The 20,553-nt window shown below is 37.0% G+C and overlaps 5 protein-coding genes and 1 long non-coding RNA gene across 11 annotated transcripts; 3 read left to right on the forward strand and 3 right to left on the reverse strand.

Moving 5' to 3' along the window:
• The first annotated feature begins 253 nt into the window (after positions 1-253).
• On the forward strand, positions 254-4,251 carry LOC104781407 (protein-tyrosine-phosphatase MKP1). 3 transcript variants are annotated; one of them, XM_010506075.3, is made up of 5 exons: positions 254-476; positions 571-634; positions 803-3,321; positions 3,582-3,741; positions 3,952-4,251. In XM_010506075.3, the coding sequence occupies exons 3-4, from the start codon at positions 1,012-1,014 to the stop codon at positions 3,636-3,638; spliced, it is 2,367 nt and encodes a 788-aa protein (XP_010504377.2). In that variant the 5' UTR covers positions 254-476; positions 571-634; positions 803-1,011; the 3' UTR covers positions 3,639-3,741; positions 3,952-4,251. The 3 variants fall into 3 exon arrangements, with proteins under 3 accessions (XP_010504377.2, XP_010504378.2, XP_010504379.2); XM_010506076.3 differs by having other exon boundaries at positions 321-476; positions 611-634; XM_010506077.3 differs by lacking the exon at positions 571-634 and having other exon boundaries at positions 346-476.
• A 124-nt stretch (positions 4,252-4,375) lies between these two features.
• On the forward strand, positions 4,376-6,166 carry LOC104781408 (large ribosomal subunit protein uL23y). The gene is made up of 4 exons (XM_010506079.3): positions 4,376-4,810; positions 4,914-4,958; positions 5,434-5,797; positions 5,892-6,166. The coding sequence occupies exons 2-4, from the start codon at positions 4,943-4,945 to the stop codon at positions 5,974-5,976; spliced, it is 465 nt and encodes a 154-aa protein (XP_010504381.1). The 5' UTR covers positions 4,376-4,810; positions 4,914-4,942; the 3' UTR covers positions 5,977-6,166.
• Positions 6,167-6,510: 344 nt separating this feature from the next.
• On the forward strand, positions 6,511-7,918 carry LOC104781412 (uncharacterized). 4 transcript variants are annotated; one of them, XM_010506082.3, is made up of 3 exons: positions 6,511-6,673; positions 6,776-6,840; positions 7,034-7,918. In XM_010506082.3, the coding sequence occupies exons 2-3, from the start codon at positions 6,823-6,825 to the stop codon at positions 7,859-7,861; spliced, it is 846 nt and encodes a 281-aa protein (XP_010504384.2). In that variant the 5' UTR covers positions 6,511-6,673; positions 6,776-6,822; the 3' UTR covers positions 7,862-7,918. The 4 variants fall into 4 exon arrangements, with proteins under 4 accessions (XP_010504384.2, XP_010504386.2, XP_087367600.1 ...); XM_010506084.3 differs by having other exon boundaries at positions 6,521-6,673; positions 7,037-7,918; XM_087511474.1 differs by having other exon boundaries at positions 6,581-6,689; positions 7,037-7,918.
• On the reverse strand, positions 7,812-14,573 carry LOC104781409 (ABC transporter B family member 20). Its single transcript, XM_010506080.3, has 11 exons — positions 13,828-14,573; positions 13,613-13,667; positions 13,354-13,529; positions 13,033-13,233; positions 12,215-12,474; positions 11,749-12,059; positions 11,439-11,659; positions 11,004-11,344; positions 10,070-10,857; positions 9,737-9,978; positions 7,812-9,515 (listed from the first exon to the last, which is right to left on the reverse strand). The coding sequence occupies exons 1-11, from the start codon at positions 14,242-14,244 to the stop codon at positions 8,286-8,288; spliced, it is 4,242 nt and encodes a 1,413-aa protein (XP_010504382.2). The 5' UTR covers positions 14,245-14,573; the 3' UTR covers positions 7,812-8,285.
• A 1,149-nt stretch (positions 14,574-15,722) lies between these two features.
• On the reverse strand, positions 15,723-17,381 carry LOC104781413 (psbP-like protein 1, chloroplastic). The gene is made up of 7 exons (XM_010506085.3): positions 17,092-17,381; positions 16,852-16,932; positions 16,636-16,718; positions 16,411-16,533; positions 16,242-16,313; positions 16,049-16,145; positions 15,723-15,952 (listed from the first exon to the last, which is right to left on the reverse strand). The coding sequence occupies exons 1-7, from the start codon at positions 17,222-17,224 to the stop codon at positions 15,852-15,854; spliced, it is 690 nt and encodes a 229-aa protein (XP_010504387.1). The 5' UTR covers positions 17,225-17,381; the 3' UTR covers positions 15,723-15,851.
• Positions 17,382-18,103: 722 nt separating this feature from the next.
• LOC147946139 (uncharacterized) lies at positions 18,104-18,805 on the reverse strand. The gene is made up of 2 exons (XR_015597497.1): positions 18,660-18,805; positions 18,104-18,452 (listed from the first exon to the last, which is right to left on the reverse strand). It is a non-coding gene; the product is annotated as an uncharacterized LOC147946139 (long non-coding RNA).
• Positions 18,806-20,553: the final 1,748 nt, after the last annotated feature.

Raw genomic sequence — 20,553 nt, forward strand, 5'->3', positions numbered from 1 at the left:
AGTTGACCAAAGAAATCCAAAGTTAACTTAGTAGTAATTACTTTCATGTAAAGAAACTAACTGTAGAGTTAAAACATGAGAAACTCTAAATAAATTTAATTATGTTTTTGACAAGCAATAAATGAAAAATGCTGAAAAATTGGTTTCAAAGGTTTCAACGCGTTTCTATAAAAATTCAAATCAGGAGATAATTATCAATAATTAATTTAATCGTCACAGTTACTTTATAATATGCCTCAAAAATAAGTAAAATAATAATAGAAAAGGTAAAAAACGAATTATTATTTTGGTATAATTAAAAAAAAAATTACTGTTTTCTCCCACTTCCCATCTTTCCCTTTTGTTGTGTTCTTTCTTCTTCTTCTTCTTCTTCAATCTTCAGCTTTTGTTATTGCCCCCATTCTCTCTCTTCTCTTCTCTAAAGAAAAAAATAAAAAGATCCAAACTTTGACGGCTCTCTTAATCCTCCTCACTCCGTAAGTTCCAAATCTCTCTCCTTTAACTCTCATTTCTATATATAACCAACCCAGGAGAATTGCTTCATCCCCCTTTTTGTCATCATCTTTTCAGATTCTCAGTTTCTTCTGTTTCCGTTTTTTTAATAATTCAGGTTTCTGTATCGTCCTTTCTCGAGGTATTAATTCTGGTCTTATTGAATTTGGTTATAATCTCTTTTTTCTTTCCTGAATTGTGAAATCGTATGGTCAGAGTTGTTTCCTTCTTATGCGTGTTTATCTATCTTCTTTTGTCGTGTTTGATCTGATACTGGGCTCTTCTCTCTTGTTATTTTGTTTTGTTTTAGGGTTTTAAAGTCTGGGATAGACTGATTTGATTCGTGAGAGAGCTTGATGGTTAATTGTTAGATCAGATGTGGATTTATCACTGAAGTAATATGGGAGAAGCAAAGATCTTTGGTTTACAGTAGATGTTGTTGTGAGGAACAAAGTTGGAATTTTTGTGTGTGTGTTGGGGATAAAAGTTTTTAAAGTCTTTCTGAGATAAATAGATTGGATGGTGGGAAGAGAGGATGCCATGGGGAATGATGAGCCTCCTCCTGGTTCTAAGAAATTGTTTTGGCGTTCTGCCTCTTGGTCTGCTTCACGGACTGCATCACAAGTTTCCGAGGGTGAGGAGCAAAGTCTCAACATTCCCTGTCCTAACAGTTCTGGCCCCGGTCGTAGATGCCCACCTCCTCCTTTAACTCCTCGTTCCCATCACAACAGCAAGGCTAGAGCTTGTTTGCCACCGTTGCAGCCTCTTTCCATTTCTAGGAGGAGCTTAGATGAGTGGCCTAAGGCGGGTTCGGATGATGTTGGTGAGTGGCCTCATCCACCAACACCTAGCGGGAACAAAACAACCGGGGAGAGATTGAAGCTCGATTTGTCATCAACGCAGCAGCGGGTCTCAGATAAGAGCGCTGGTCTAGCTAAGAGGGAGAAGATTGCTTACTTTGATAAAGAGTGTTCAAAGGTTGCTGACCATATATACGTGGGAGGAGATGCTGTGGCAAAAGATAAGAATATATTGAAAAACAATGGGATCACGCATATCCTGAACTGCGTTGGTTTTATCTGTCCGGAATACTTCAAGTCTGATTTTTGTTACAGATCCCTGTGGTTACAGGATAGTCCGTCAGAGGATATAACTAGTATTCTGTACGATGTGTTTGACTACTTTGAAGACGTGAGGGAGCAAAGTGGAAGGATCTTTGTTCATTGTTGTCAAGGAGTTTCACGATCTACCTCGTTGGTAATTGCATATCTGATGTGGAGAGAAGGGCAAAGTTTCGACGATGCATTTCAGTATGTAAAGTCTGCTAGAGGTATTGCTGATCCTAACATGGGCTTTGCTTGCCAATTGTTACAGTGCCAAAAGAGGGTTCATGCGTTCCCGCTTAGCCCTACTTCCTTACTTAGGATGTACAGAATGTCTCCACACTCTCCTTATGATCCTTTGCATCTTGTTCCAAAACTGTTGAATGATCCATGCCCGTCTTCTCTGGATTCAAGAGGTGCATTTATCATTCATTTACCTTCTGCGATTTACATTTGGGTTGGTAGGCAGTGTGAAACCATCATGGAAAGAGATGCAAAAGCTGCTGTTTGTCAGATTGCTCGATATGAGAAAGTGGAAGCACCTATTATGGTCGTCAGAGAAGGCGATGAGCCTGCTTATTACTGGGACGCTTTTGCAAGTATTTTACCTATGATCGGGGGCTCGGTGGTTAAAATTCAACCAGGTGACAGGAAGGTCGACGCATATAATCTGGATTTTGAGATTTTCCAGAAAGCCATCGAGGGAGGTTTTGTGCCAACTTTAGCTTCATCCAACAACGAACATGAGACTCATCTTCCTGCTAGGGAAAACAGTTGGAGCTCATTGAAATGTAAGTTTGCATCAAGGTTTGAGAAGGGTTTTCGGTATGTCTCCAAAACGCCTCTGTCGAGGGTCTATTCTGATTCGATGATGATCGTGCATTCATCAGCCTCACCTTCCTCAACAACTTCTTCATCGTCATCTGCATCGCCTCCTTTCCTTTCTCCGGATTCTGTATGTTCAACAAATTCAGGCAATAGCTTAAAGAGTTTCTCACAATCATCTGGGCGCTCGTCCTTGAGATCTTCTTCTATTCCACCATCGTTGACATTGCCGAAATTTTCCAGCCTGTCTCTCCTTCCATCCCAGACTTCTCCTAAAGAATCTCGTGGTGTCAATAATTCTCCACAGCCTTACATTGAACCGTCGCCAAATAGAAAGGCTTCACCCTCTCTTGCAGAGCGTAGAGGTAGTCTGAAAGGATCTCTGAAGTTACCAGGTTTGGTTGATTCCAACAGAGGCACACCTGCTTTTACTTTACACCCGGATGATAACATTGACATAGTCTTCAACTTGGAAGGTATTAGAAATGGCGATCTAAATACAGCAAGTGACTGCAAAGAGAGAACTGCAGATTCAGATTTGCCACAGAAGGAAATGATATCCTTGATCAGTCGCAGTAGATCTGATAAACACAAATCGGGAGGTGATAACTTGGGCCAGCATTTAGCATGTCGGTGGCCAAGTATGGAGATGATTACAGAACTGAGCAGAGGTTGCTTAGATTCAGAATCTGTTATAGCAATCCCGTTGCCAAGTGATGCTGTAGGAGAAACGGGTAGTAGGATTTTGTACATTTGGATAGGAAAGTCATTCTCTTTTGATAACAACTGTTCTCTAATAGATAGCAACAAAGCGGCGGACATTGGGGAGAATGTTGATTGGATACAGGTTGGTGAATCCATTTTGTCTCAGATGGACTTGCCAAAAGATACCCCTATAAAGGTAATTGCCAAAATCTGAGATGCTCTGATATTTTTTAGTAGTTTTAAAGTCTGCTTGGTCATCTTCGCCATGTCTTATCCAACCAAACTAAATTCGAAGATGAAAATTACAGTCCCAGCACTTTCATTACTGAAGATATAGAACCATATGATTTCAGCAGTTGTATGTACTGATTTATCTTGTAGTGTTTGCATGGTTTCAACTTGTTATGATCCTTTTGATGTGTGTAACTGATAACTTGCTTCTCTTTTTGTTCACAGATAGTTAGGGAAGCTGAGGATCAGACAGAGTTTCTTGCACTGCTGAGTGTGCTATAGCACCAGCCCGCAAGTTCTACACATTTACTCTGTTTTTTTTTTTTCTTTTTCTTTCACAGATTCCTTCGACTTCAATACTTTCCAAGTATTCCATTCAGCTTAGGTGAGAAATTTATCTGAACGCAGTTCCTAATACTGTTTCCTTACAATTTCATCCCATCTTGATCGTCACTTATGGATTATGTTTATTTGCTGTCTTATTATTATTGATTTGAGTTGAGGATGGTTGGAACAAAAAACATAAAAGCTCGAATGATCGGTTTACAAAATTCTCATAAACCTTATTGTTTTTTCTGTTTAACGTCTGATGCAGAGAGCTTTCTCTCTGTGCTTATGGAAGTTGATGTTGGAAGGAGGGAAACAGCTCTCTTGTACAGTGAGGAAAAAAAACAACTTCTATCACATTAAGTCCTCAAGGGCCATTGTTAGCATTATCAGATATAAAACTGTAAGGTAGGGCTTTATGAGGATTTTAGATAATGGACTTGTTACAAATGTTTACAAATACAGCTCAGCCACAATAGTTTTTTTTTTGTTAAACTTTTCCTTTTCGTTTATTCAAGTAAAGAACTCTGTAGGTTTTGAAGTCTAATTGAATAATTACCTTCTTAAACACTTAACTCCAATTTCTATCACATTAAGTCCTTTTCTTTTACTACTGTTTTCCTTGCCCTCCAATTTCGTTTTTGCACAAAGTTCTCTTTTTTTCTCTCTCTAAAACTGTAAAACTGTAAAACCAAACAAAATGTCATTTCTGTTTCTCCTCAAGGCCTCAATTGGTGTGTCTACTGTACATGTAGATTTTATTCCATTCATGAGACATGTTTTTCTAAAACTCAAAATTAAAGAAGGATTTGGTTAGAATAAGCATCAACAGTTTGATGTCCCAATCTTGGTTTTTTTACTTTTTAGTTTCAGTTTCTATTTGTACAATGAATACGTTCACAAAATCTTCTTGTAGTAAATTTCATCACTTCATCAATTTTTTAACCTAGTTTCTAATTGGGCTCATATAAAAGAAGCCCATTACTGTATTCAAGGCCCAAAATGGAATCAATCTAGGGTTTACTCTTTGATTTCATTTTCACTTCACCTTTACAAATAAATAAAAAAACCTCAGAGCGACTTCGAAGCTGCTGATTTTTTAGGGTTTCTTCTGTTTCGCCGCTCAGGTTCGTCCTTCTCATCACTCTCGATCTCCCGTTCTAACCCCTTCTTCTCAGCTTTCAATTGCTATCATTTTCTTTACTGATTTGATTTTCTGGGTTTTTGCAGATTTCGTTGAAAGGATCTATCTTTGAGTAATGGCTCCAGCTAAAGGTGAGGCCTTTTTTTTTTTTTTTTTTTTCCGTTGTTATCTGCTTTGTTTCTTGTTACTTTGATTAGTAAATTTGATTCCAAATCGTCATCAAAGTATGCTGCTATTCACGATTGCTTATTTATCAATATCCAATACTGTAACTGAACAGCTTTCTGAAATGTATGATTCTTGCCTGGCTCTGTTAATATATCGTGTTTTGATCATTACGTCTTCTCTTTCTCGTGCTGATGTGACCTTTCTCTGTTATGGTTTCATCTGATCTTGTGCTTTGTTTCTCTGTGATTTGCAAAACTTTTTTTTATGATCTGTCTTTTTAGAAATGAGTCTGAGCTTTGATATGGTATTGAACATAATGTTTTTTGGGATTATGACGGTTGTTTAAAATGTATATGCATTCGTGAATAGTTCATATACAAATTCAGGTTTTACAATTCAGTTTTTCAAATTGGTTCAATGCTCCATTGTTTATTGCAGTTGATGTCACCAAGAAGGCCGACCCTAAGGCCAAGGCCTTGAAAGCTGCCAAAGCAGTGAAATCTGGCCAGATCATTAAGAAGTCTGCTAAGAAGATCAGGACAAAGGTGACTTTCCACAGGCCAAAGACATTGAGCATTCCTAGGAATCCCAAGTACCCACGACTCAGTGCGACGCCAAGGAACAAATTGGATCATTACCAGATCCTCAAGTACCCTCTCACTACCGAGTCTGCCATGAAGAAGATCGAAGACAACAACACCTTAGTCTTCATTGTTGACATCCGTGCTGACAAGAAGAAGATCAAAGATGCTGTCAAGAAGATGTATGACATTCAGACCAAGAAAGTCAACACCCTCATTAGGTAAAAACACACTTGGAAAACTGAAAACATCACTTTAGTTTTCGTTTTTTTTACTTGAAGAGATGATGTTATATAATGTATCTTTTTGTTACAGGCCCGATGGAACGAAGAAAGCGTATGTGAGGTTGACTCCTGATTATGATGCTTTGGACGTGGCTAACAAAATCGGGATCATCTAAATCTCATCCATCTGTCAGCTCTGTGATTTCACTTTATCGGGTTGAAAACAGACTTCTGCTTTTTCTTTTTCCATAGTCTCCAGTTTTGCTAGAGAAATTAAGATATTATCTTTTGTTATATGCTTTTTTATCTTTGGATTCGAAGATTATTAGGTTTGGTATTTGTTGATGAGTCCGTATCTTCTCTTTAGTTCTTGTTCCAATCTCTTTCTTTATTCTTCTACCTCTATGATCCCGGTTTAGTTTTAAACCAACTCAAAATTCAATTGTCTTCATATCTTATTATAAATTTATTTAGGTATTTTTGAATGATAGAGTACTGAACACTCCGTTGTGGAGCCCGAGCACTACCAATCTGTACGCGAGAAATTCGTGGTTATAAAACGTTACAATACTGTATATACATATATGAATTGTTTATTTGCTTGTTGCCAAAATAAGAGAGGAAACATCATTGAGTCTCCTAATGTCGGGTATTGATTGATAGTCGGTAAATAAAATCATCAAAACCTAATAATAAGTTTGCGATGGGTTACACGAATCTGTTAAGCCACGTTATCTGGTGATGATTGCACTAAGCTTCTTATAATATGCAATGAAAGGATGATATTCATTGGGACCTAAAAACTACGGATTGGGCACAAACCGTCCTGTTGTGGGAACGTGTTCGAGTTGGTGTCTTGTCTTTAGAACCGCGGTATTTTAACATATGGGTTCGCTAAAACATCTTATGTGAAACATGTTAAATTGGGAGTATGGTATTGTTCTTTGACACTCTTTTATTTTTGTATATATAAAGGCTATGTTATGGGCTTCTCTTTATCCATCGAAGACAGATAAACAAATATGAGCAATCATCAAACTGTGAGATACTTTTCTCTCATGTCCCATCTTTCTTTTTCTTCTATTATCTTCAAAATTATGAGATTAGCATTTTGATTTTGTGTTATCTTTTTTCATCATATGATTCCATGGAGATTATCGATCGTGTGTTTCTTCTGTCTATGTAATCTGAAATTACTTGATTTTTTTGTTTGTTTTTTGTTTTGGGGAGAAGCAGGTGTTGAGGCAATTGGAGCCATGGTGTGAACTTAAAGACAAAGTGGTTCTTGTGACAGGAGCTTCTTCTGGTATAGGAAGAGAGGTCTGTCTTGATCTGGCTAAAGCTGGCTGTAAGATTATCGCAGCAGCTCGTCGTGTTGATCGACTCAACTCTCTCTGCTCTGAAATTAACAGCTATAACTCAACTGGAATCCAAGCTGCAGCTGTTGAGCTTGACGTTTCATCAGATGCAGCTACAATTCAAAAAGCGGTCAAGGAAGCTTGGGAAATCTTTGAAAAGATCGATGTGTTGATCAACAATGCCGGAATCAGAGGCGAGGTCAAGACGAGTTTGGATGTGTCAGAGGATGAGTGGGAGAAAGTCTTCAGGACCAACTTAACCGGACCTTGGTTAGTCTCCAAATACGTGTGCCTTATGATGCGTGACGCTAAACGCGGTGGCTCGGTGATAAACATCTCATCGATCGCAGGGCTTCACCGCGGGTTGTTGCCCGGTGGACTCGCATGTGCTTGTTCCAAAGGCGGAGTTGACACTATGTCGAGGATGATGACACTTGAGTTAGGCGTTCACAAGATCAGAGTAAACTCGATCGCACCGGGGCTTTTCAAGTCAGAGATTACAGAAAGTCTCCTGCAGAAAGAGTGGATGAAGAACGTGACCGGGCGTGTTGTCCCGTTAAAGGTGCAACAAACTGTGGATCCCGGGCTTACCTCTCTTGTTCGCTATCTCATTCATGACTCTTCTCAATATGTGTCCGGGAACACATACACTGTCGATTCCGGAAATACATTGCCCGGTGTGCCCATTTTTTCATCTCTCTGAATTTTAAACCCATATCTTGTGCAATAATAAGTGAATACATTTACACATTCTCTACCACTTTAGAAACTTTACATACATCATTAAAGTTTTTACAAGATCAAACCAGCACAAAAAATAAAGGAAAAGACAAAATAAACATTTTCCCGAATGATTTACCAACCCTTCTAAAATCTTCGGATTCAATGAACAAAATCGATATACAGTACCTTGGAGAACGAAGCAATGACCATGACCTACTTCTGAAGCTTCGTCTCCAAAAAAAGAATACGCAGGTCGAACACCATGGAAATCTACATCTACAGGCACTATCTGCTACAGAACTAACCGTGGTTGTATAAATCCTTTTTAGCATTTAGCTGTCCCTCCCGGGAATTATTGATCAGAGATGCCAAAATCATTTCTATCATCGAGAGAGCCTCAAACTCTATATTAGTCGATGTTGGCGTAAACCTTTACCGAAATGTGGTTGCATCAAACGGACATACAATCCATTCTTTGCTGTTAAAGAATCATGTGTACCTTCCTCTACTATCCTCCCTCCATTGAGAACCACAATGTTATCCACATGTCTCATCATAGCCGCTCTATGTGCAATTAGAATCGTTGTTTTGTTCCCCATTATCAATGTGTCAAGAGCCTCCTGCACAACCCGGCTCGATTCAGATTCGATAGACGAGCTTGCTTCATCTATTAAGATGATGGGAGCATTCTTCAGCACTACCCGCGCTATCGCTATTCTCTGTTTCTGTCCCGGGGTAAGTTCCACGCCTCTCATCCCGATATGTGTGTCGTAACCGTGAGGTAAGCTGCTGATGAAATGGTGAGCATTTGCAATTCTTGCTGCTTCCTTCATCTCAGCTTCACTCGCATTATGTCTTGCATATATGATATTCTCTCTGATTGTTGTGGAAAAGATTATGGGTTCTTGCTGAACCAAACCCATGTGGCTTCTCAACCATCTCAAATTATACAACTTCAAGTCTCTCCCATCTAGTAGGACTTGACCAGCAACTGGGTCGTAGTATCTCTCTACTAGTGAGATTATAGTGCTTTTTCCAGAACCCGAAACGCCAACCACAGCTACGGTCTGTCCGCCACTGATTTTCAGACTGAAGTTGCTCAGCACAAGTACCTCGGGTCGAGTTGGGTAGCAGAAGTCGATGTTCCTCAGTTCAATGCTTCCGTAGACATTAGGCGGTTTGAGAGCAGAGTTATCATCTGGTTCAATTGTAGGGACTCGATCTATGATCTCAAAAACTGAAATGAGAGACTTACGTCGCTTGAGGATGTACGGTGCTAATCCAAATGGCTCGACAAGGGCAAATGTAGCAAATGAGAAAACCATGTACTCTGTTATAGCTGTGGATAATTTCATATATCCGCGGTCAACAGATAACGCAGTGCACCATAGGAGGAGCGCATTGCAGGCGAAAAGAAGAAACTGCGAGAAACCAAACGCAAAACCAATAACCATCCCATGGAGAAAGCTCTGTCTGAGTATCCGCTGGAGCTGCATCCTGTACAGTTCCATCACTTTGTTACCAGCACAGAAAGCAACAACAGTGTAGATGTTTCTAACAGCATCCTCGAGGACTAAAGATGCCTTTCTATGCATCTCCTGTATGCCCTTTGAGAATCCGCCAAGCCACAGTTTCTGCAAAATCGTTTTGGTGATGGTTAGAATGTTGTGTCGGCTGAATAAACAAACATTTCTGAGCTACGTGCATTGAGAATGAGGAAAATAAAATGAGCTACATGCTAAATCTCTACTTGAATTTGAAGGTTTGCAAAATCAGAAACACATGATAATGAACACAAACTGACTAAAATATAATAATAAATTTCAAAAAAATTTCTAGATGGAACAATGCAAACCTGAGCAATGGCAGAAAGTGTGAGTATTGGCAAAGTTGCCAATGCAACAAGGGCCAAACGCCAACCAAGCAGCAACCCAATAAGAAGAGCAACAATAACGGCAAAACTATCTTGAATAAATATTGAAAGCCTGTTGCTGAAGGCAGCTCGGACAAAAGTAGCATCATTTGCTAAACGCATTGATAAGGTATCTGGACTGTTCTCTTCATCATCGAACCATCCAACTTCGTTACGCAGCATTGCTGTAATATCAGGAAAATTAATGAACTGAGGCAAGTAAAAATAGTTAAAATGTGGTGAAGTAGATTAAAATTAATAAAAAATTTCCAATACCTGAGAACATCATCCTCCGAACTCTCTCCGTCATTTTCTCCCCCATTATGCCAAAATAGAAGTGCTGCAAGAAATTGGCAACAACTGTCACAATCCCCATGCATGCAATGATTAAACACCATTTGTCAACCTCCTCGCGTAGGTGGCCTCCTTTGCTTTTATAATATTCTGTCACTACCAACGCAATGACATAAGCCAGAAGAGGATTGAAAGAGCCAAAGATGGCAGCACCAAGACTCCCTAATACAGCATAAAGCCACTCTGGGAAACTAAGCTGTGCCAACCTCCAAAATGAAGGTGACTTCTTGTGTTGAGCATCCTTAGCCGGCTTACCATTTGCTGTAGTGTCATCAGAAAAACTAAGAGGACGACTAAACGTCTGAGAATGAGAACGCTCGTTTTTAGGATCGGATGTTAAAAGGGGTGAAACAGGGGACTCAGGATCTGAACCGTTTGATTTTTGACGGGGACACTGAACATCAATTTTAGGAAGTTCTGGTAACCTCATCTCGAAACTATCTTGCCTTTTGATAGTTGGCTCTTTATCAGCATCGTCCAGAGGCAAGCCATTTTCCCCCACTTTCTCAGGTGCAGGGCTATGACTATGATCATTAGGTGATTCTTCAGTATTAAAACACAGGTCCTGGGGACGGAACACACCATTACCTCTCTGAAGAGATGGAGACTTGATCATTTTGGGTGATGATGGTTCTTGGATGCCACAGCCAGCTGACGAGTCTCTCTCAACCTGAAACACCGCAGACTCCTTGTAGTTCCTAACTGGCATCCTGGACCAACATAAAATTTCCTTCACAAGTAAGCACCAGAAAATTCACACTCCTAGAGATTATAACAACAGAAAACAAATGCCCAAACATATAGTCTGCCACATGACTACTACACGACTTAATAATTAAGTTCTAAGCTATCATACCTTCTTGGAAGCTTTGTTGCTTCTTCACACTTCAGAAGCTCAGCATACAGCCCACCAAGATTTATCAATTCATCGTGTGTACCCATTTCAACGAGCTGACCTTCCTCCATCACGGCAATATAGTCAGCATTTCTAATCAAACTTAATCGTCGGGCTATTATTATCGTTGACCGTCCCAACATCAGAAGATCGAGAGCCTCCTGAACAATTCTTTCAGCTTCGAAGTCTAGTCCTCCAGTTACTTCATCTAGCAGAAGAATTGTTGGGTTCAAAAGCACAGCTCTAGCAATCGAAAGTTTTATTTTCTGCTCCTCTGTCATTGATAAACCGGCTCTCCCGACCTAAAAGACAAACAAGGCATTTCCCACTTCAATGTTGAATACCAACTGAAAGAAAACAGGATTTCATAACAGTCTTTTTTCAAATGATGTCTACCTGAGTTTCATATCCTTTTTCAAGTGAGCTGATAAATGTGTGTGCATGCGCAATTTTGGCTGCCTCCTCTATCTGATCATGAGTAGCATCACGACCATATGCAATATTCTCTCTTATGCTCAAGCTTAGCAGAGCAGGCTCCTGGGTAACCAGGCCTATTTGGTTTCTCAGCCACTCCAGTTTTAGATTTTTAATATTTTCTCCATCAAGGAGAACTTCTCCTGCATAAGAGAAAACCACAGATGGAGTCAGCTCATAATTTTCTCCATGGACAGGTGAGTGGTGCATCTTAAATTACAGGTCAAAGTACCTAATGTTGGATCATAAAATCGTTCCATTAACGGAATGATGCTGCTTTTTCCAGAACCATTTCTACCAACAAGTGCAACTGCTTTTTTAGCAGGAACCGTCAGGTAAAATCCACTCAAGATTGGAATTTCAGGCCGTGACAGATAACTGAAATACACATTCCGGAACTCAATATTTCCTTGAACAGAAGCCAGCACATCTCCTTCTTGATTAGCCACAGAAGAAGAACGAGTTATCATCTCAAAAAGTCTATACGCAGCAATCCTTCCTTGATCAAAAGAATAGAAGTTCGTAGCAGCTTGGTTTAAACCCCTGCCCAACAGAATATGCATAATCAAGAGATTATTCTATGTTATAACATGTGTATATATGTAAATGTAATACTAACATCAACCGAACATGTATTAAATATGATGTTAGTAGAGAGTAGAGACTGGGAAGATTTCTCCACCCGGAGAAAAGCTTACAGGCCACTTAAAATAACAGCAAAAAGAGCTGCTATGATTTCTCCACCATTTGCCCTTCCATTGTTAACGAAGAATCGTCCAATCCAAAGTTGCAGAGCACACGAGCATATAGCAAGCCCATAAGTAAATCCAAGTCCAAGGCCTTGCACAAGACTAATTAATATGCCATATCTCAGGGTTGCTTGAAGGGAGGTTGCATATGAATATTTTGCTAGAGTTTCATTTGTAAAGGCATATAAAGTCCTAATGTAAGAGATTGCCTGCACATTTAAGATAAATCATTCTAAGAATTAGAATATTCATACCAGACTCTAACTGAGGCAATAAACTAATATCGGAAGGGAGCACTATAAAATGGGAACTGTAGGGTATACATTACAAAACGACTTGTAATCATGCATAAACTGGCAGAAGCTAAACTGATTCTTGATCGCGGTAAACCTCACTGTATCTACTGAAGTAACCTAGAAATTCGTGCCTAAGTGCAATCTTAACCCTCTCGGATTCTGCCTACCATTTTCTGAACTTAACTAAAAAAGTTTAATTAAATAAGAGCTAAAAAGAAAAGATGCTTAACTCTCTAAGCATAATTCTAAGTCAAAATATGCAGAAAAAGAAAGTTCGATGGAAACAAGGCACATATGCATGTGAGAAAATATAGTTATACAAACTTTTAACAGTTAGTTTTTAGCTTCCAGTTTTCATGCTTCAAGTATTCAGCGATCATATTGGAAAAAACTTCAAGTTTTAAATTGCGGCGAAGAGAAAATCTTGATGCTAATTCCATAATGTCTTAATAAACCTATCAATCGTAATACCTGTTCAGCAATGCCGGCTGCTTCAGCATATGCATCTTGTATGTTCTCAGCAAGTCTGTGGAGAAATATATTTGATATGCCTCCTGCAGCAACAATGAAAGGACCGGTGGCTAGTGTAATCAATGCAATTTCCCAGCAGTTGACAAATCCAATAATAAGTCCACTGATAAACGTAGCCATGTTATGAATATAATTTCCAACCTGCAAAGTCCAGGAACAGGAAGAAGATTAGAGAAATAGCATATCACTCACAGTGAAAAAGAAAAGATATGAACGAGAAAACTCAGAGTAGTCAATATAAAGGGAGCTGGACAGACATACTTTTTCGCTTAAAGCTGACTGAATGAGTAAGACATCGCTCAGCACTTGGCTCACAATATCCCCATTATTACCATATGTATCAAAGAAACTCATATCCTGATTCAATAGTACTTGGACATACTTGGACCTGATCACAGCGGTCTGCCTCTCTCCAGTCAGTATCCAGCAAGAAACCTCTATTATAAGAAACATTTAGTAAGAGTGACTGTTAAATAAGAAACATTTATATATGTATATTATTAAGCAAAAAACAACTTACCAATCCAACCAGAAATGAAAACACCCCCGGCGATGTAGACGATTGTCAATGAAAGCTGCACAAATGAGCACAAGTAACTTGAGATGGCTGGTTCGTATCAATGCTTTCAATAATGGAAACTGAAGCTAAACAGTTCAAAACACTCTTGACAACACACATAATAATAATAAACTAAAAAGCCAATTCGGAGGTAAATCGTCAAAAGCGAAACTAACCTCGACGAGGCGGTCAAACTGATCCCGAGATCTCTGGTGACCCAAATCATTAGAGAAAGCAAGAACCTCAACAATCTTGGCGAAGTAATGCAAGTAAACAATAAGCGCAGTACCATGAGCAGCAGCAGCGACGGAGCCAACAATCATAAGCACCCAATCGAAACGGTCAGCGCAAGCGAAGAGCTGAGAGAAAGGAACAGCAGCAGGAGGTGGCTCAACCTCGTCTAGCTCATCAATCTCTTCATCAGCGTCCGCTTGCGCTTGCGCCGCCGCCGTACCCGTGCCACCACCACCAGACTCAGCACCAGGGTCGAGATAAGGAGAAGGAGACTCGGGAGGCTCGGAGACTTCAGAGACTGGAGTTAACGGTTGCATATGAGGTGGAGACCATCCGAATAAACCTCTGGAGATCATCATCTTTGGAGTCCCCGAAGGAGCTCACCACGACGACTCACCTTCTGTGTATAAGAAGAAGAAAAAAAACCCTAGATTTAGAGATTTTTTAGGGATTTCGATTTTTTGGTTTTAATAGCTAAAATTAGCTCTGGATCTGTTCTAAGCTTTTCTTCTTTTTTTTTTTTGTATTAGATGAAAAAGATATGGAAGCGGAGAAGAAGAAAATAATTTTCTTCCGCCTTTTTTTTTTTTTTTTTTTTTTTTTTGGGTTCCTCCAATGATTTTGGTGAGATCTTTTGATCTTTGTGTTGCCGTTGCAGTGCTTTGTCATGTGTTTGTACTGTGCCGTCAAACACAGAAGAGCTGGTTCTGCTAAGCTAAACGGTCAATGCGACTATGGATTTTTTTGGGTCCGTTTTTCTTGCTTGAAGATAAATTTTTACTGGTGAGCTAATTATCAACTTCTTTATTTATAAAACATAACTGTATTAATCAGAATGTCAAAGAGCTATTGATGAAAAACGCGAATGCTAATTTTAAAAAGAGAATGAAACAGTCAGTTTAATTTCAAGTTCTGAAAATAATGGATCCGCCACATGTGAAAATTAGATCCGCCAATGGTAAAAATTGAAAATTCTATGGATGCTGCGTTGAAAATGAACAATTGCTATTGGTCTGAGTTGGGGAAAATAGTAATACTGTCCAGCTGGTGCACTATGTGGTGTGGTCCATATTTTGTTAAAGACTAAGAAGCATGTATAGCTATTTAGTGACATGAATGCTAAGAATGGAATGAGCATCTGTCTACAGGAACAGTGTAAGCCCCAAAGCTTGAGAATAAAAATAGAATGGTCATCAAGGAAGGAGACTTGCTTTGGCAATTGGCATAGCGAGAGAGAAAACATTTTTTTTCATGATGGGTCTAAAGGCTGCTTGATATGGATCTCAACATAGAAACGTCATCTCCTCTAGTTTGGCAAAGCTAAGTAATGATAAAAACACACTTAGACACACATGAGCATCTGTCTACAGGAACAGTGTAAGGCCCTGTCTTGCGCATCAATTACAAGTAGATTTCTGAATGGAAACAAATTTTTCTTGGCAGTGGCACTCTTATGTATTTGCATTGCAGCTGATATATCGCTCCCGGTCGAATACACGATATGCGTGGTCATTTGACTGAAAGAGATTATACCTTCCATGTGGCTGCTCTTGAAATGACAGTGGGAAGAGTTACAAAAGCTTCAAGCCAAGTGAGGATTTGGAGTGCAAACAGAGAAAATATCATATACCATAGTTGGAAACGATCTGAAATATCAATACTCTGTTTCGTTTTCTGACTGTAACATCACAATTTATAAGCCCTTTTTGGTTACTAGCTAAAGCTATACAAAACTGTGGTTCAGATTGTGATAGGAGATCAAATTGGCCAAACTATATATGTTGTGAAAATGAAGTTAGGTTAAAAAGCAGAGAGAGAGAGAGAGAGGGGTACGTAATAGGTAAGTCAAGAGTATTGAATCTCACTTACAGGAAAAAACAATATTGTTAAGAGAAGAAGAATGCACAAAAATACAAGAAATGGGCCTTTTCAAAACAAGAGATAACCAAACCAAACTTGATAATTTTCAAACAGTGATCTTGAAGGAATCTACCACAGTGTGAAGCCTATCTTTCATCTTCTCCCACCTCCTCTCGTTTGCTCCCGTCGTCAATGTGTAGAATTTTCCTGCACAGCAGCACGCCAGTCACCAATGACTCTTTCGAAAATCCAACTAAAAAATAAAATCAGATATCATTGTGAAGTCATGGAGATGATAGGTACCATTAAACACAGTGATTACACCGAGGGCATGGCGGGTGTAGTTTCTAGCCTGAACAGTGAACTCAAACTGATAATAAGTCTTCCCATCAACATCATGCTGCATCAATTGAGACAAAACCACTCTCTATATAATTACACTTAAGAGCCTCAATACTCAATGTAGTAGTTGAAAGGTTATCTCAAAGGAGCAAACCTCTGATGCATCAACAAGGTTTGTTTTCTGATTTGGAGGGGCCAAAACTTTCTTTATCAGTGTTTCAGCGATCTGTGACCAGACACAAAGTTCAAACATTTTGAGAGAATTTAAAACCAAAATAAGAAGAGAAGAATGTAACATTCCAATGGAACGTAACATACAGTACCTGCTTGGGAGGGCCAAATTCTTTAATAGTCTGTTTGCTAGTTGGGATCAAATTCACACTAACGCTTTCTAACGGCTCAATAACATCTTTGTATACCTTGTCTTGACCCTCAATCACAACTTCCTAGAACCCAATATTCAAAACGAGGTGGTTATAACTAGTAAGTATTTTCTGTAAATGGGTCGGCGCGGTAGGTAGTTTAACTAAGGAAGATCACAATGATACCTGCCACCCAAATGGATAGATAAACGAATAAGCATCCTTATTGTCAGAGACAGCAAGGAATCCTTTTTTGCTTTCTGCAGCAACTGAGTCATATATATCAATCCTCTTAGGATAACACATTTCACAAATATAATGCAAAAATAAAATATAAAAAAAAATAGTGTCAAAAGGCAAAATCTGGAAACTAAGATAGGATTAGAGAAAATCAAAACTTACATGATACTGGAGCTCTACTTAGCAATGAGATCCAAGGAGCAACAATACCAAACGTTACAACCAGACGTCTCTGACGTTTACCTGAAAATAAAATTAAAAAACACAAACTTTGTAAATGGTAAAACAAAAAAAAAATAAAGATTCATTTTTCTAGCTGCCATCAGGGCAGCAGAATCTGGAGAGAAATTATGATGAATTGAAACGAAACCCTACAAAATTTAATAAGAAATCGCAACAAACCTTGAAGATCAGAAGAGGAAGACGAAGAATGCTCAGCTTTTACAAGAAATGAAACTCCTTTCCTAGAGCAAGGAACACCAACCTTAGGGATGGAGATTGGAGAAGAAGAAGGTGTAAGCTTCAGAGAAGCCATTGGCGAAGAGACTAAAGTGTATATGTGGTCGATAGAGATTAGATCTTCTGTTGTCTCTTTATGGATGGATTCGGTTCTGTCTCAGTTTTTATCCACTTTGAAACTTCCTGACCTTTTAAAAAATATGCCAGAGAGAACGTATATTTGCAACAAAAAAAAAAAAAAAAATATATATATATATATATAAAGATCCTTCGAAATAATAAATCTTTCCGGGATAACCCCTACACAATCAACGCTTCATATTACAACCCCAGCGTCGATGCCTACCAAAATTCCTGGGATCCGAGACCAGATCCGATACGAAAATTAATATCCGGAGTTCCCTTCCGGATCTTGGAACGTCGATTTTTCATGTTAGGATATCCGATAGGAGGATGTTGTCCGAATTCACATTTTTAGATTATACTAAGTAATTTAAACTGATGACAAAAGAAAATAATATATAGTTTAAATATCATTAAAAATCAATTGTACATTGAAAAATGGCGTATTTTAGTATGTACTACATAATTAAGTCCTAAAATATAGTATTTTTTTAGGATGGGTAAAGAACTGTAGAAGACAAGGGTGGTGTTGAGCTAAGTGGTCACCTTATTTGATTTGATCAGTTATTTGTTTTAAGGAAAAAGAAAAAAAAAATATTTGTAGTAAATAAGTTTTTTTATAGATGTTTTACTGTATCTGAGATTATATGTGTCTTAAAATCAGTTATATTATTATATATATATATATATATACAAAAACAATCTTTTTAAAAAGTGATATTTCTTATGTTGATTGATGATGTCAGAATTGTTTCTTATTGACTGTATAATATAGGTAAATTTTAATTGGCAACAACAGATTATCTCATCATTTGAGAATATAATTTTCATGTTTTATTTTAAACATATTTTAATTTTATTCATAAAAACTCTTTTCATTACATGTTTCATGTCAAAAGCTTCCATAGCTTTTATTATTATCTATTAATGGGTTAAGAAATAGTATATTTTTGAGTATATATATGGAGCTAGCTATAACAATATTTAGCAAGCATGAGTATTACATAAGCAAATAAGACCTTGATCACTTACTACACTACACCTGCATCCAAAAACATGTTGCCCTTTCTCTTTGAAAGCTGCTACGCATGCATCGTTACGTTCGTTCGAGCGAACGGGACACGATCGATTTTTCCAGCCATAATCCACCCTGCACAGTTTTGGCTTCCGAGCATCCATCTCTATCAATTTATATAAACCAAAAGACATTTATATAAACAATTGGAGACGCAACAACTTTGAAACTAAACCATGGTTTAGACCTCTTTCCCTTTTTTGTTGATGTAAACCTCTTTCCTTTTTTCTTTAATTCAACTAAATTTTCGCAATTAATTCATATTTTACAAGTAATTAACCAATTAAAATTAAACACAAAGCTGATACATTACCTTGAAAATGACTCAAAACGAATAACATAATAACGCAAGAAAACATGAACAACGTAGCAGATCTCATTGCTTAAAATGTAGCAGATCAAACAAATATGTCTCGTAATGTATACACAAAGTTATATTAGAATACTACTTCTTTTTCCAATAACGATCATATATATATATATATATATCCAAACAAACGATATTAATAGTTGATTTCTATTAAAAGATAGTGGTTTCACCGTATTTTGCGCTTATAACTCCAATTGGTGTCTATTGTATGGAAAAGAACGTGAAAGTATGTTTTTATTTGTTTGGGTCATTCTCAAAAATACTTCTTTTTTCATGTTCTTTTTTTTAAATATCACATTTTTAAAACTACTCTTCTTTATATATAAAATGATCAAATTATCTTTTTTTTTTTGTGACAGCAAAAATGTACAATCATCACAATTAAAAAACTTTCCCGCCAAAAAATAAAAAAAAAATCCCGCAAAAACTTTTTTTTCCCGCCAAAATTATAAAATTGGATTTTCCTGCAAAAAAATTTCAATTTTAAAAATCTTAAAAACTTTGTAAACGTTTTTAAAATCTTTTTAAACGCTTTTACAAGGTTGGAAATCTTTTAAAAACCTTATAAAAGCTTTGTAAATATTTTTTGAAATAATAGTTTTGGCGGAAAAAAAAATTTGCGGGAAAATATGTCAGAAATATTTTGTGGCGGGAAATTTTTTTTTTTTTTTAGTGCTTAAATTAATTTTCATGTAAGAGTAAAATGGTCATTAAAAATTAAAAGAGAACAAAAATGAAAATGGTAAAAAAGGAGTACTTTTGAATAGAGGTATATGAAAAAGTGTAGTTCTAACAAATTTCATATTTCTTTTTCTTTCTCACAATTTTTTTACTATTTATAAGAATTATTTTTCCACTTTTCATACGTGGGACCTAGTTTTTGAATGAAGCATATTTTTTTTAATAATGTTCCTCACACAATTAGGGTTATATGACTCTTATAAAATCAATACATTACACATTTTTAGTATAAATTGATTAAATTTGGTTATATAGCTTGCTAAAATTGGGGTTTTGACCCCTGTCAATATTTGTACAAACTTTCAAATGCACCCACTAATGCATATACATCTTTTCATTTATTATTGTAATATATATGACATATTATTAATTTTTTTTATAATATTTTTTATTATGAGAAAAATAACCAAATGATATTTAATGGCACGGCTTTCATTTGTGTAATTGTTTTTTTTCTCTTCGTTTCGGATTAAATTTTGTCGTTAATGAAAATCACTTTTACCTGTGAAATACATTTTTCAAAAAGAATTGTAAGGTAATAGTTAAAAAGATAAAATATGTAACGATAACTGACAAGAATTATATCCTACTATATTAATTGAGAAGTACAAATATGAAACTAACCTTAAAATGTGTAAAACATTACATTCAATTACCATTAGAAAAAAATAATTAAGCTTAATTAACTAATTTAAATAAATATAATTAATTAAAATAAAAACACTCACATATCAAATATTAAAAAATCTAAGAAAATCTAAAAAAATATTTTCTTTCTCTAATAAGTTATGGACGTAATTACTAATTATTATTTTTTAAAAATATATAAACCAATCAGAATTTTAAAAACTAAGATTTTATATCTAAGTATACAGTACAATTATTTTCAATAACTAAATTGGAAGATTTTGTTAAGATTTCAAATTATGATTCTCCTATCATCTTTATTTTATTTTATTTACAAATTGTTTGGAATTTTCATATATTACTTATAATTAATAAAATGTATATTTTTCTGCATATATATGTTGTGATTTGAATTTTTTAAAACGAAGATATATTACTCAATGTATGAAAATGTGTGTTTTAATTTTCA

The sequence above is a fragment of the Camelina sativa genome, chromosome 4 (assembly GCF_030686135.1).
Source record: "Camelina sativa cultivar CO46 ecotype springtype chromosome 4, ASM3068613v1".
Lineage (NCBI taxonomy): Eukaryota > Viridiplantae > Streptophyta > Magnoliopsida > Brassicales > Brassicaceae > Camelina > Camelina sativa.

Coding starts and splice junctions, on each gene's coding strand:
- LOC104781407 (XM_010506075.3), top strand. CDS start 1,012: ATGGTGGGAAGAGAGGATGCCATGGGGAATGATGAGCCTCCTCCTGGT. Junction 3,322..3,581: donor CAAAAGATACCCCTATAAAG/GTAATTGCCAAA, acceptor TTTTGTTCACAG/ATAGTTAGGGAAGCTGAGGA.
- LOC104781408 (XM_010506079.3), top strand. Junction 5,798..5,891: donor AAAGTCAACACCCTCATTAG/GTAAAAACACAC, acceptor TTTTTGTTACAG/GCCCGATGGAACGAAGAAAG.
- LOC104781409 (XM_010506080.3), bottom strand. CDS start 14,244: ATGATGATCTCCAGAGGTTTATTCGGATGGTCTCCACCTCATATGCAA. Junction 13,668..13,827: donor AGTTTGACCGCCTCGTCGAG/GTTAGTTTCGCT, acceptor TCATTTGTGCAG/CTTTCATTGACAATCGTCTA. Junction 12,060..12,214: donor GCTGTTATTTTAAGTGGCCT/GTAAGCTTTTCT, acceptor TCTGTTGGGCAG/GGGTTTAAACCAAGCTGCTA.
- LOC104781413 (XM_010506085.3), bottom strand. CDS start 17,224: ATGGCTTCTCTGAAGCTTACACCTTCTTCTTCTCCAATCTCCATCCCT. Junction 16,719..16,851: donor AAGTAGAGCTCCAGTATCAT/GTAAGTTTTGAT, acceptor TATATGACTCAG/TTGCTGCAGAAAGCAAAAAA. Junction 16,534..16,635: donor TCTATCCATTTGGGTGGCAG/GTATCATTGTGA, acceptor ATTGGGTTCTAG/GAAGTTGTGATTGAGGGTCA.